The sequence below is a fragment of the Cryptomeria japonica genome, chromosome 7 (genome assembly GCF_030272615.1).
Source record: "Cryptomeria japonica chromosome 7, Sugi_1.0, whole genome shotgun sequence".
NCBI classification, from domain to species: domain Eukaryota; kingdom Viridiplantae; phylum Streptophyta; class Pinopsida; order Cupressales; family Cupressaceae; genus Cryptomeria; species Cryptomeria japonica.
This window is the reverse complement of record NC_081411.1, coordinates 821,903,255-821,916,401: the sequence shown is the minus strand read 5'-3', so window position 1 is coordinate 821,916,401 and position 13,147 is coordinate 821,903,255. Positions and strand designations below refer to the sequence as shown.

Genomic DNA, 13,147 nt, shown 5'->3' with positions numbered 1-13,147 from the left:
TTGGGAGTAAATTTTGAAGCTTGGGCAACCCTATCTTCTATTTTGGTTTCTAGAGGATATCATTTCTTAGACCATGAAAAAACTAAGTATAGAGATTTTTTTGGTGGAAAAAGGTAATAATTTTTTTGACCTAGACATTATTTCTTTATTTAAGTTACTTTGCCCAAATAAATGTCTTACTTGGGACAACATAAGGAAGAAAGGTTTCTATTGTCCTTCCAAATGTGTTATTTGTCATGTTAATGAGAAGTGTTACTCCTCTCTTCTTTTAATGTTCATTCTTTAAGGGTCTTTAGAGGCATATATGGAACCAACCTTTTGTCCATGATACTTATGTGTCTATGTTTTTTTGCTAGCTTGGAGTATCCTTCTACTTCCACTTTTACTCTTTTGGCGACCTAGGATATTAGTCCTAGATTTCTTCTATGACAAGTTTGTTTAGAAAGAAATTGTCAAATTTTCTAGGGATCAAAACCTTATTTAATATGTTTGGTAGAATATTTTGAACTTGTTAAGAAGAACCTTGGTGGCTTAGTTTTATCTAGATGATGTCTTCAATCCTTACGATACTCTTCTAATAAGGTTAATAAAGCAAGTAAATGATCTCCTCGAGATTTTTTCAAAATTGATATAATGGCTATTTTTGTGGTATCCATGTTGCAAAGAGATAAGTGGAATTGGATGTGGTAATATCAATTTTGCTCACTTCTTTTTTTCCTACTACCATGGTGATTGACACCAATAATCTAATGGAGTCGTGTACACTCCTAGTGGCTCTTAAATAAGCTTGTGAGTTAGGTTGGAAGAAGATAACTTGAGATGAATTCTATGATATTTGTCACCCTTCTAAATAATGACATGATTCTTCTTAATCACAAATTGACTCCCTATCCTCTACTCAAACATTCACAATTTATTTCACCCCAAAATTATTTTAGGTTTGGTCTAACTAAATTATTTTATTTAGATTTATTATATTTTGTTATTTTCTTCTCCGTATTTTTAATCTTAGAAGTGATGTTTTGTTCCTTTCTTTCAATTAATAATTATTTTTTTCTAAAACAATAAATGAATAAAAATAAAATTATAAATCAAACCACAGCATACTACTAGTCGATATAGTATACCCAAAGATCCTTTATGGTTGTCTCTGTATGGAACTTAACCAACTTATAAGTATGGGACTTAACTACTTAGAGCTATTGTTCTAGCTTTTGGTTAGTAACGACACTCTGTAAATCGGTAAATTAAAATACTCTATGGATGAGTAGTACTCATACACTATACGTACCAATAAAATTGTACAACTCCAATTAAAATCTACAAATTTAATGTGAAATTTATTAATAAACTTTAAATTTTTTAAAAAAATTCAAAAAAAATAGTAATTAGAAGGTTGAGTGAGCCACGAGTTAAGGATAATTGAAGCATACAGCATAACTGTGCTCTTCTTATAATGCATTCTACAAGTAAAAAAAACACAAACTTGAACTCACATTCGTAGATTCCTACAATTTACCCCGATCTGCAACTTGTGGTCTTTTGTTTTTCGAGCAGAGAAAATGAGTAACAGCCGTACCAAATTCCTCCTTCCAAAATCTTGATTTTCACAGCACGTTGGGAGCTGCATTGAAAACTTTGACAGCCGCAAAAACCAAAAAACTCTCTGTGCACATCTTCCAACCATTTTGGTCAGTCAGACTAGCATTGAGAGAAGCATGGATTGATCAATCCAGTTGTGTTTCCTCGTTCTCTCTGTCATCTTAAAGAGTTCAAATTTTACAGGTCCGTCTTGCAAACGGCTATCCAGGCAGACAAACCGCACCTTTCCGTCTTGGAGTTGGGAGCAGGCATGGAATTTCAAATTGCCCATTGTTGGCCATTTTTTAGGGTCTGTAAAATGTAATAACTCCGCCTAATTATTAATATTAAGAGTCCCAATATTGATCAGAATCGTACTGGTAAATGTAAAATTAAAAAGTTTAGCATAACGTATGCAGAGTCTCTATTCGGAAAGAATAAACCGTTGGCACACGAACCATCTGAATCACACAGCTTTGGATACCCTGCACGGACAGGCATTTCCTGCTGCTGACCCAGAGTGCAAGGTAGTTTGTACATTTCAAATTCTTAGTAAAAATAGTAATGAGAATCTTTCGTCATTAATACTACGAATATGTCAATCCAAAATCATTATTGTTGTACGATACCTGATCTTGATGTTAAATTACTAAATCTCGTTTCCCTAATTTTTTGTTGAAACCAAAGTTTCTCCAATGGCTTCTTACAGTTGTACGCTCTCCGATTAAAATTGAATGTCATTATTTTTTGTGGATAATGAAAGATACGAGTTAAACTTTCCTGTACAACAATTTTTATTTCAATACAAAGGTATTTATTAAAGGCTGTTTTTTTAGGCCGCTGAACAACCATCGGTGCCCGTGAAACTGCGGGATATCATCCATTGGTCCATTATACATAACAATAATATTGGCCAGAAGTCCCTGTACATAGAGTACACTATATTGGTCTATAGGTAGTCATTTTGTCAAATTTAAAAGCCAAATAAACCCCAATTGCTGAGATCTCTGGTCGTAATGAATTGCCAATAGAAGTTTGGTGTTGCTGGCCGCTTCTCCAACAAGTCACATTTCAAAATTTAAATCAGTTCAAAAAACACACATTCAGTCCCAACATTCTTGACCTTTAATAAAATATCCCTTGTAATGCTCTTTAATGAAGAGTGGTGTAATTGTATTTCCAGCTCTCTTGTATTCTGATGATGGATCAAGATCTGAAATGTTGGCTCAAAAATACCATCGAATTCAGAAATCTAGAAACAAATCAAATTATGGATTTTCAAAATCTGATGTCATTAATTGTGTTTCCAGTTTCTAGATATATTAGAAATTTTGGAGTATTAATTTCAGACACTTTCTAGAAAACTACCTATCATGGAACACTGATTGCAAATGGCTTCTATGGGACGCCTAAGCCATCGAATTGAAAAATTTCTAATTGCAATAGCACAAAAGATCTATATGTTTGAAAGCCTATATATCTTCATTCTCAACATCACAGATTTAGAGCATATATGCTATAATCCCTGATCCCCTCGCAATTCAGAATTAATGTGTTTCAGCTATGAACACATGGAACTCAAGCTTTAGAAATCTAAGATTCACTATTTGCATAATTCCTTTCAGGGTTCTGTTAAAAACAAATAATGATACAAAAGACCAAAAAATGAAGGTCAAAACCTGAGACAAACACAACAGATAGTAGTACTTGAAACTGCACAAAGGACATTCATTAGTCAATGCCGCTTTCTCAAAACTCCTGCTGTCCTATCTCCTGTCAAAAACCTTGGAAGAGTCAAAAGAGAATTAACCCTGGTGACACCTTCAAGTGCAGACCACTCTTCATCATCAGCCACAGAAAGACAATCTGCAAGACTTCTGCGGGATTGAGACCTCTCGGGATGCTTCAATTCTGTCGATAATTCTACTATTTCTGCATTTTCTGGGTGGCTTTTCACACAATTAGCAGTTCTTACAGTATTTTGACGGCCCAGTGTGGGGCTACTTGCCTCTTGATCTTCAGGGCATTTATCTTCTGAAACAGTGACTGTCACTGCAATGTTATCTTTCATGGGGGTGAAGTCCTGTAATGTATCTTTCTTTGCTTTTGCCTCATGAACTATAGGAGAGTCACGAAGATAAAGGCACACTACTGCACAGTCATCTGTTTTAGATGTCGGATATTTCGCTCTCCATGCTCGAACAGCAAACTCTACCAGAGATCTGGCTGCTGTTGTTCGTGTGGGAGCTGATGCCACAATTTCCACTACTTCCTTGTTTGACAGCACATCCCATATCTGCACAACAATAAAGGCCAACATCATAAACAAAGAATGTCTAAGCTTGCTCTTAAAGCAAGGAGATTTTGGGGAAGAGAATAATGTGATTATGATGTATTGCACAAGCAAGGGAAATAAAACAGGGGTGAAGGATTGAATAAATTCTAAAGAACTCTTAATAAAAATATTTTATTTTACTCTAAAAAAACGTTACAGAGGAAAAGTGATATGAAATGTCCTTGTGTTTTTTATAAGGTTAGGTAAACCATCATATGAAATGTTTGTTCAATTTTCCCTGACTTAAGCTACAGTTAATTTTCCCTGACTTAAGCTACAGTTCTTAGTGATGGGATTCCAGCAGGAGGCACTTTCTGCAGCTAGTACCTGACTAGCTGTTGTCTTTCCAGCAATTGCAACTGCGTTCAATTGCTTTTTCCCTTTTGAAAAAAGAGAAAGGAGTTTCAGTGTTAATAGTTAAGTTCTAGGGGATTTGTAATGTATTGCTTTTCCTGTGTCATACACAGGAAAGAGGGATTTCACTCAGAGAATGTATACTTAATTGATATTGCTTCTGGATTTGACTGTTTGAGAGTTTTTTTAATCAACATTTTGGATCACGCTCCATGATCCATCATCCAAAATGATCAATCTTACCTCTCATTACTATCCTTATATCATTTTTATATCATTACTATCCTAAATTGTTCACCACTTATCAGACACCTGCAGAATCGAAAATTTATTCTGTAGTTTAAAAAAAATGTTCTTAATAAATCCTTAATTTCATCAGCGTTATTGCCTGAGAGCAGTTGTATCATAACCATATTCTTTTGAGAACAACAAATTGTTTTGATAACGTTCTGTATGGTTTGAGCTTGATTAAGATTGTATAACATTACTTATTGTGGGTGCAGTTTTTAGTATATTTTTATGGGATGGAGATGTACTGCATCTATACATGGATCTCTCCTTTCAGTTTATGGCAAAATTATAACCACATGAGTGCAATGAATTCAACATGGAATTAAGCATAATACATACCCCGTCAGTGGCCATCACAATGAACTCGTCTCTTTCTGTAAGGCGACGATATGAGATTTCAGGTACTGAAATTAAGCCAAAATCCTTCAAACAGAAATCTCCAAATGCCCTCGCCATTGCCAGACCAGGAGAGTCGTCATGTGGTAGCCAAACCCTTGGCACATCAGGCTCATCTTGCAGAGCAAAAACTCGTCCTTTGAATTGCTTAATTCTCTCTGACTCCTCTGGAAATGACAGAAAACTACAATAAAATAAATATTCACTGCAACAACGTGGTCTTATGATTTTCTACCATCTTATTCCTCTGGCCCTTCTCAAGAGAAAGAAATAACCAAATAAATGCTCCATTAAAAACAAAGAAAGGTTTTAATTTTATTCTAACAAGGCCTATGACTTTTCTTACATCTTACTTATCTTTAAAAAATTTGGTCTACAGGAAACTGTTTTGCATTCCCAGGAGACACAGATTTAAACGATTAATAAGGTTGGGCAATGTATAAACGGAAAAGCTAATGTATGCGAGGAGTGATAGAATCTGAGGACCTACTTGGAAGATTGGGCTTCAAATCCACAGTCAACTGCACTGCCATTAATGTATCATTTTCATCTCTTGTACCGAGGACAGCCCGTGAGTCCCCCACATTGCCCATCACCAGGTCCTCGCCCTGGATAATTTGGCAAAAGATATCAAGATATTCAGATTTCAGATTTTGATATGGGCTATATAGAATTAATTTAGAAAACAAAGCTTCAATTTTTGTACCGAATTTGAGAGGAGTACTCATGTTACAGTCTATCTATATATAATTTCATTAAGACCGAGAGAGCCACCTGGGTTTGCAAATCTTCCAGGTGCAAAATTGATGCTTTGCATTTTATCAAATCCCAGAATTGAACACAAGACCTAGCAAATCCCTACCTGTTTAACCAAAGTTACTGCCGTGGTTCCACTGCAAAAGCAATCAACGGTAGGATGTAACCTGAGCTCCTTATCCATAACCTTGAAAGCCTTGAGGAATGATTCTTTCCAGGCAGCAAACATTTCCGGGGTCTTCTCAAGGCCTTCCAGTTCCTCGCTTTCTTTCCATTCTTCATCCATGGTTAATGAGGCAGTCTCATCAGAATTCATGCTTCCAACGGAGCCATTCATATCGATGCTATTAGCTTCCTCAGCCCTTGCTTTTGCCGCTTCCCACTGCGAACACAGCTTCGAAGGCAGCGAGTCCCTCACTCTTTTTGCAACCAGATGACCAAACGGCCCGTGTCCATCGAATACTCCACAGAATACAGTATCCTTTCTGGAAGCAAAATCCTGCAAGCAAAATTAACGTTAAAAGACATTTGGGATTTTTTCAATTTCAAGCAGGTGAGGTGCAAGGCTCTTTAACACACGCTACACAGGTATACTAATTGTTGGCTTCATCCCAGCAATTCAGAGATTGCACCAATTTACAGTAGGAATGACCCCAGCCATGCAAACTGTAATGGCCCAATTAACTAAACCCTGCATATCAAGTGAGGGTTCGTCAAATTTCATGAAATCAAAGGAGGAATCGCAACAATGCAAACAGTAAACATCTAGGAGTCTCAACACAACAGACACCATAATCGTTCGTCCCAATGACCTCCAAAGAACAGAAAATTACAAAAGGAATTCGCCTCCCACTGCCCCCGGCCCACCCCTCACCGACATGAACCATATAAAGGTCCAATAAACTCATCCTAACTCATATTCCAGAGGAGGATTCAATCCTAATATTTACCCAAATCACATCCCACCACAAAAGAAAAAGCATAAAACATTCGAGAAACAGCGTTGAGCATCTACAGTGTTTTGTAATTACAGGGTTTACAGTACGAACCTCCCAAACGATCATGGAATCCTGATTAAGACCCTTCTTACCCTGCTGAGTAAACATACAGGCCACACTGCTGGAACCACTCGTGCACATCCTGCCGGCAATCTTACCCAACTCTTCATCGATCCGAGCTTCCGTTACCGAAGCTTGTCCAAAAGCTCCCTTCTTCGGTCCTCTCGGCTTACAGCATCCTGACCCCTCCGTCGAAAGGCAGGACCCCATTGTCAGGGCCCTGAAGACCTCCAATACACACTCCACTGCCACTGCAAATCACACTCTTTTTTCAGAAAGGAGCTATGATACTTCTCTCAACTTACAAAAAGAAATGATTGTAATTACAAGCTGGAATAGTATCTGGGAAAAAAGATGTTACAAGCAACCACCAAGAGGAGTAGAGCTTTAAGACAGTTTCTTTCTTGTCAAGGCTTCTTCTTCCATTGATTTAGATCAGAAATGCCTCAACAGAGCCACAGAAGATGTTAGAGGGATCTCACCAGCTAAGAGGAAACAAGGTTTAGATTAATCTAAAGCACCACAGATATTAGATGCCTCTCCACCACCAAGAAGAATCCAGCTTTACAGAATCGAAGTACACTTCCTTACGAATGTTTCATTCCTCTTCTATTGATTTGGACAAAAAGTTCAATTCTTAGACGGATGGGTTCTTGGCACCACAGACCACCCTTCACAAGGATACCATTGCTTCCTTATCAAGCCAGAAATGTTGTTCTTTTTGGATGACAAGCTCTCCAACAAAAAGTTACCAACAATCAATAACTCTCACTCAATCACACCCATCCAATTAAACTTTCCAAGCCAAATACTAGAGAAAGGGAAATTTCAACAGTTCCTCAAATCCTAACGGAAAGGAGGTCAATAAGAGCAATCATAGGTCAAACTATCCTATGTTGAAAACATTCAAGAACACACCTAAATTGAAGAAAATTTGACCTGGGTCTTTTAGCTGACAAGTCCTACACACAAACAATCTACTCTGCTTCTGCAACACATATGTAATCAGCCATGGCGGACACAGGCAGCAAAGAGCATTTGCGCATAACAGACCTTGGTCAAAAATGTGGAAATCTTTGAGCCATAAAAGAGTCCATAGTTCTAGACAATCTTGTCGCCAAATGCCGATAACATGTTTATAACCCACACAAAAATCGGGATTGAATCTTGCATGAGATTTTTAACTGCCCCTGCAATATTTGGCCGGCGGCGTGTGGCGCTCAACTCGCCAGGGAAAGCTGTAGGGAAACATTATGGCTAAAAAGAGCATAAACATGAGTGGGCCAACGAGGCATTAAAGGAGGCTTAGTGCTTTAATTGCGGCCTTGAAGGCCATGCAAGGAAATGCGTGACCACTACACCCACCACTCTTTTAACACCGCCATCTGTTTGCCTAACGCTCTCCTCAAAGACAAGATTTTCATGGGAAATCGACAGTATTTTTATAACCCTGGTTAAAAACAAATTTTAAGTGGCAACCGTTGGGAAAACTGTGCGGTGATCTCGAGTTGCTCGTTCCCTGTGACCCAGCAGAGATTTCTGAGCATGTTTGACTTGTAATCTACATTATGGTATTACAAACTTCTACGTCTCGTGCACCTTTTTAATTCTTTCACTGTTTTATTACAGGAGTTAGATCGCCCTCTGTTTTTGTTTAATGTTTTCCGGATTATGATCTCGAAAGCGACCTAGTTTTGAGCAAATGCAAAAAAAGTATTCTATAGTTCTACAATTTCAAAATTATATAATAATATTATTGTGTTATCAGTTTCTATGATTTATCATTAGAATAGTAGAGAGTAAGACGAGATCGGATCAAAGCTTCAAGGAATAGTAGAGAGTAAGAAAGAGGATAGTTTCTATGATTTATTATTAGAATAGTAGAGAGTAAAACAATAGATCGGATCAAAGCTTCAAGGAATAGTAGAGAGTAAGAAAGAGGATAGAGACTTGACTTTTTCAATCAATCTTAATGATTCATGATTAAGAATAGTAGAGAGCAAGAAATTCATGATTAAGAATAGTAGAGAGCAAGAAAGAGGATAGAGACTCACTTTTCCATTCAATTTCCATGATCTATCATTAGGTAGAGTGACTTTTCCGATCAATCTCCATGGTTCATGTTAGGGGAAGAGCACCAGTTAGCATTCATGTTCCAATAACCGTTCACTCCTTGCACACCCAACCCCCCAATTACTAGCTTTAAAAAAATCAAAAAACAAATAACTAAAAGCTCATTAATAAATTAGACATGTTGCACACCCAACCCCCAATTACTGGCTTTAAAAAAATCAAAAAACAAATAACTAAAAGCTCATTAATAAATTAGACATGTACCAATAGCTACTCTTTTTTTAGCTTTTTTGAGCCATAATTGGCCCTTTTGTGCATTTTTATTGTTACCCATGGCACACAACTATTGGGACATTTATGCGTAAGTATTGGTGATTTTAAATAGGTATCGGGCGACACTTTGAAAAGTGTACTTTTTGACCCTTGCGTGGATAACGGATCCCACAACGTGCATCGTTACTACCCAAAAACCAAATCAATAGCTATAAGCAATTAAGTCGCATGCAGAGACAACGAAAAAAATATCGTCAAAATTCGCTATATCGTTTAGAAGCACGAAGTTAGTTATAATGGCTACTGGTATGCTTCCCCTAACTCTGCTTTTTAAATTTAAGTTATATTCGATATATAAATAAATTGTTTAATTTTACTTTTATGTTAAAATTTTTGATATTATAATGGTGGAATTAGGGGAAATGTATCAGTAGTCATTATAGCTATCTTCACGCACTCTAAGCTTCTAAACGATACATTGAATTTTGACAATTTTCTTTTAATGCATTTGTACGTGACTTAACTGCTTATAGTTATTGTTTTGGCTTCTCGGTAGTTAAGACGAATGTTATGGAATACATTATGTACACAAGGGTCAAAAAGTGGTCATCTAGAAGTGTCGCCTGATACCTACTTAAAGATGCCCCAATAATTGTGCACTACAACCACCTCAAAAATTTACACAACTAATTAAATGCATATTCCTTTAAGAACCAATATATTTTTCTCTAACAATTGTTTTTACCGATACTTATGTACAAATGTCCTAGTCGTTATCGATACCAATAAAGTTGCACAACTCCAATTAAAACCTACAAAATTTTAACTACTAGGGGTACAAGTGGGCGGCTATTGGTACATGTGAAATTTATTAATGGGCTTTTAGTTATTATTATTTTGGTTTCTTTAAAATTAGTAATTGGGATGTTAGGTAAGCAAAGAGTGAATGACCATTGGACTATGGGTGGTAACTTGGCCCCTTCCCCTAGCATATTTGTAGTATTTTTTTTATTTAGTTTGAATTTATTTGGTGAATTATTATAGAAAAAATATTTTAAATATATTTATTTAAAAGACAATGAGACATACAGAAGTACCAATCTAACTTATATTATAAATTTAATATAAACACCTTCTTGAATATCTTTTAGATAGATGTGTTTAAGATATTCCTTCAAATAGCATCATATAGAATATTAATTGAGCATCAATTTGTTTTATGTACTTATGTAAAGCAATATTTTCCTTTAACAAATAACAAAGCATATCATATTCATTCAAATACTAAATATACATGACATTTATTCGACATTATTCAAGCATTGCATAAAAATGTGCAATATACAATTCACCAAGTTTAAATTTAAAGTTCTATTCAATATATAAATAAATTGTTTAATTTTACTTTTTTACTAATATTTTTTATATTATAATGGTGTAATTAGCGTCTTTGTAGTATTTTTCATCTAGTTTGAATGTATTTGGTGGAATATTATAGATATAATATTTTAAATATATTTATTTAAAAAACAATGAGACATATCAGAAGTACCTATCTAACGTATGTCATAAATTCAATGTAAACATCTTCCCTCAACATCTTTTAAATAGAATTGTTTAAGATATTCATTCTAATAACATCATATAGAATATTAGTTTAGCATCTATTTGATTTTTTGTACTTATTGAAAACAATATGTTCCTTTAACAAATAATAAATCATATCACACACACACACACACACACACACACACACACACACACACAGATATATATATATATATATATATATATATATATATATATATATATATATATATATATATATATATATATATATATATATATCTATGTATGTATGTATGTATGTATGTATGTATGTATGTATGTATGTATGTGTAAAAATACAATATATAATATATTAATTCACCAAGTTTAAATTTAGAGTTATCTGTGTGTGTGTGTGTGTGTGTGTGTTGTTGGCAATTGACTATGTGTTGCATTGATGTTTTGTCATTGATGGCAACATCGGTTGTTTTGGTTGTTTATTGGTTTCCGGTAGAGTGGTTGGATTATGATATTGATCCAGTATGCTTTGGTTTGTGAAATTGGTTTGGATCTATCATTCATGCTATTCAGATGTGTATCACGATCAGTTGGATTGAGATTTGATGACTCGAGAGCTATCATTTGTTCTAGGAAGCCTTTTGGTCATCGATAAGGGTTTTACCAGCAGAGCTTTGTTGAAGATCTTTTGATGCACTTGATAAGTGGTGTTGGTGCGGCTTCTAGATGGCTTTCAGGATGTTGTTGGTTATCTTGTTTGTGTTCCTGTTGATCGATGGTGTTGCATTTAGGACTGGACCTAATGTTATCTTATTCTGCTAGATTATGGATCGATTTATGTAACGTGTTGGTGGATGATCCCGATGCGTTTGTGGTTGGATCTATTGAATGGATTATATTCTTTGGGTCTTAGGCTGACTTGGTTGATCATTGGATTGCGGGTTTATGTTATGAATTTATTGTATTATCTTTTAGGTGGCCGACCTAATTGTTTAGGTCTCGGGTTGGTATAAATATGATGTAAGATCTCTTTGTAGATTGTGGGTTTTTGGGATATAGGATTATCTGTGTGTGAATAAGGTTGTAATCATATGCAAAGGTTTTGGTCGATCATAAGTGATCAAATTGGGTTGATGGAAGAGGTTAAAGACCTCTGATTCTGAGCTTAACCGGAACTGTATTCAGGCATAGGAGATGTTATTCTTACAGTTCACTCTTCTTTCCGGTGTAGTCTGGATTTATTTTGTAGTCAGTGAGGCTCCTTTTGTGATGAGTAGTGCGCTCTAGGCTATTGGCCTTCCTTCATGTGAAGGCCCCTCCTTTTGTAATCACATACTTACTTCAGAAGTATTATCTGACTATGGGTAGGCTTCCCACCGTAGTTTTTCACTTTACGGTTTTTCCATGTACAAATATCAGTGTTATCTTTTCTGGATGGTTGGTAAATGTTTTGTGGTTTATATTTGTGCTTAACTGTTATATCCGCTATTTCTGTATTTGGTTTATGTATTCCGACAGTAAGGTTTTAGTGCTTAAAGTTGTATAATATGATGACAACTGATTCACCCCCCTCTCAGTTGTCCACCAGTTATCTTAGTTGTCTAACAATTGGTATCAGAGCTTGGTCCTCTCTGCAGAATCTTAACCGCTTGAGGAAGATCCTATGGTGTCTAATAGTTCAAGTTCATATGTAGCTATTTTCTGGAGAAAAATTCCTAGGCTTGATGGAATAAATTATAGAGTATGGAAGATTTAGATGGAGACTCATCTAAGATGTCTTGGTAAGGAGATTTTGGAGATCATTGAGAAAGGATATACACCTTATAATCCGGCATTTGGCAATCCTCCTCCGACAGGCTTGGATAAGGACATTGAAAATGATTGTAGAGCTAGAGAAGCCCTTTTATGTGCACTTTCTGATCAGCAAGTTATGGGACTAACTGACAAATCAACTGCAAAGGCTATATGGGATAAATTGGAGACTCTGAATGAAGGTGACCCTACTGTTAAAATTTTTAAACTTGATGGTTACCGCATGAGATATGAGAACCTGAAAATGGAAGAAGATGAAAGGATTACTGCTTTTATGGAGAGAGTTAATGAAATTGTTTTGGGAATTCAGTGTTGTGGTGGATCTCTGAGTGAAGATGAAATAGTTTCTAAAGTATTGAGAGCTTTGTCACCAACTTATAAGATGAAGGCTACTATAATTAATGAGTTGAGAACAATGGCAAACACCTCTGTTAATAGGGATACCTTGGTTGGGAAGTTATCTGCTTTGGATCTTGAGGAATTTGGTCCTTCTGGGGTTGCAAAATTTGAACCTACTTTTCATGCATCTACATCATCTACCAACAAGAGTGATTGGAAAGCTTTATATGCTAAGGAACTGGAGGAAATGAAGAAAGAAGATGAAGAGTTTGAGCAAATTGAAGCCTTATTTGCTAGAAGAGTACCTAAAGGT

General features: G+C 35.9%; 1 protein-coding gene across 3 annotated transcripts; it reads right to left on the bottom strand.

The window, feature by feature from the left end:
- Window positions 1-3,165: 3,165 nt before the first annotated feature.
- On the bottom strand, window positions 3,166-8,138 carry LOC131028719 (probable protein phosphatase 2C 66). Of its 3 annotated transcripts, none has more exons than XM_057959057.2 (6): window positions 7,099-8,138; window positions 6,763-7,022; window positions 5,820-6,212; window positions 5,448-5,565; window positions 4,901-5,124; window positions 3,166-3,877 (listed from the first exon to the last, which is right to left on the bottom strand). In XM_057959057.2, the coding sequence occupies exons 2-6, from the start codon at window positions 6,979-6,981 to the stop codon at window positions 3,317-3,319; spliced, it is 1,515 nt and encodes a 504-aa protein (XP_057815040.2). In that variant the 5' UTR covers window positions 6,982-7,022; window positions 7,099-8,138; the 3' UTR covers window positions 3,166-3,316. The 3 variants fall into 3 exon arrangements, with proteins under 3 accessions (XP_057815040.2, XP_057815041.2, XP_057815038.2); XM_057959058.2 differs by having other exon boundaries at window positions 7,254-8,138; XM_057959055.2 differs by having other exon boundaries at window positions 6,763-8,138.
- Window positions 8,139-13,147: the final 5,009 nt, after the last annotated feature.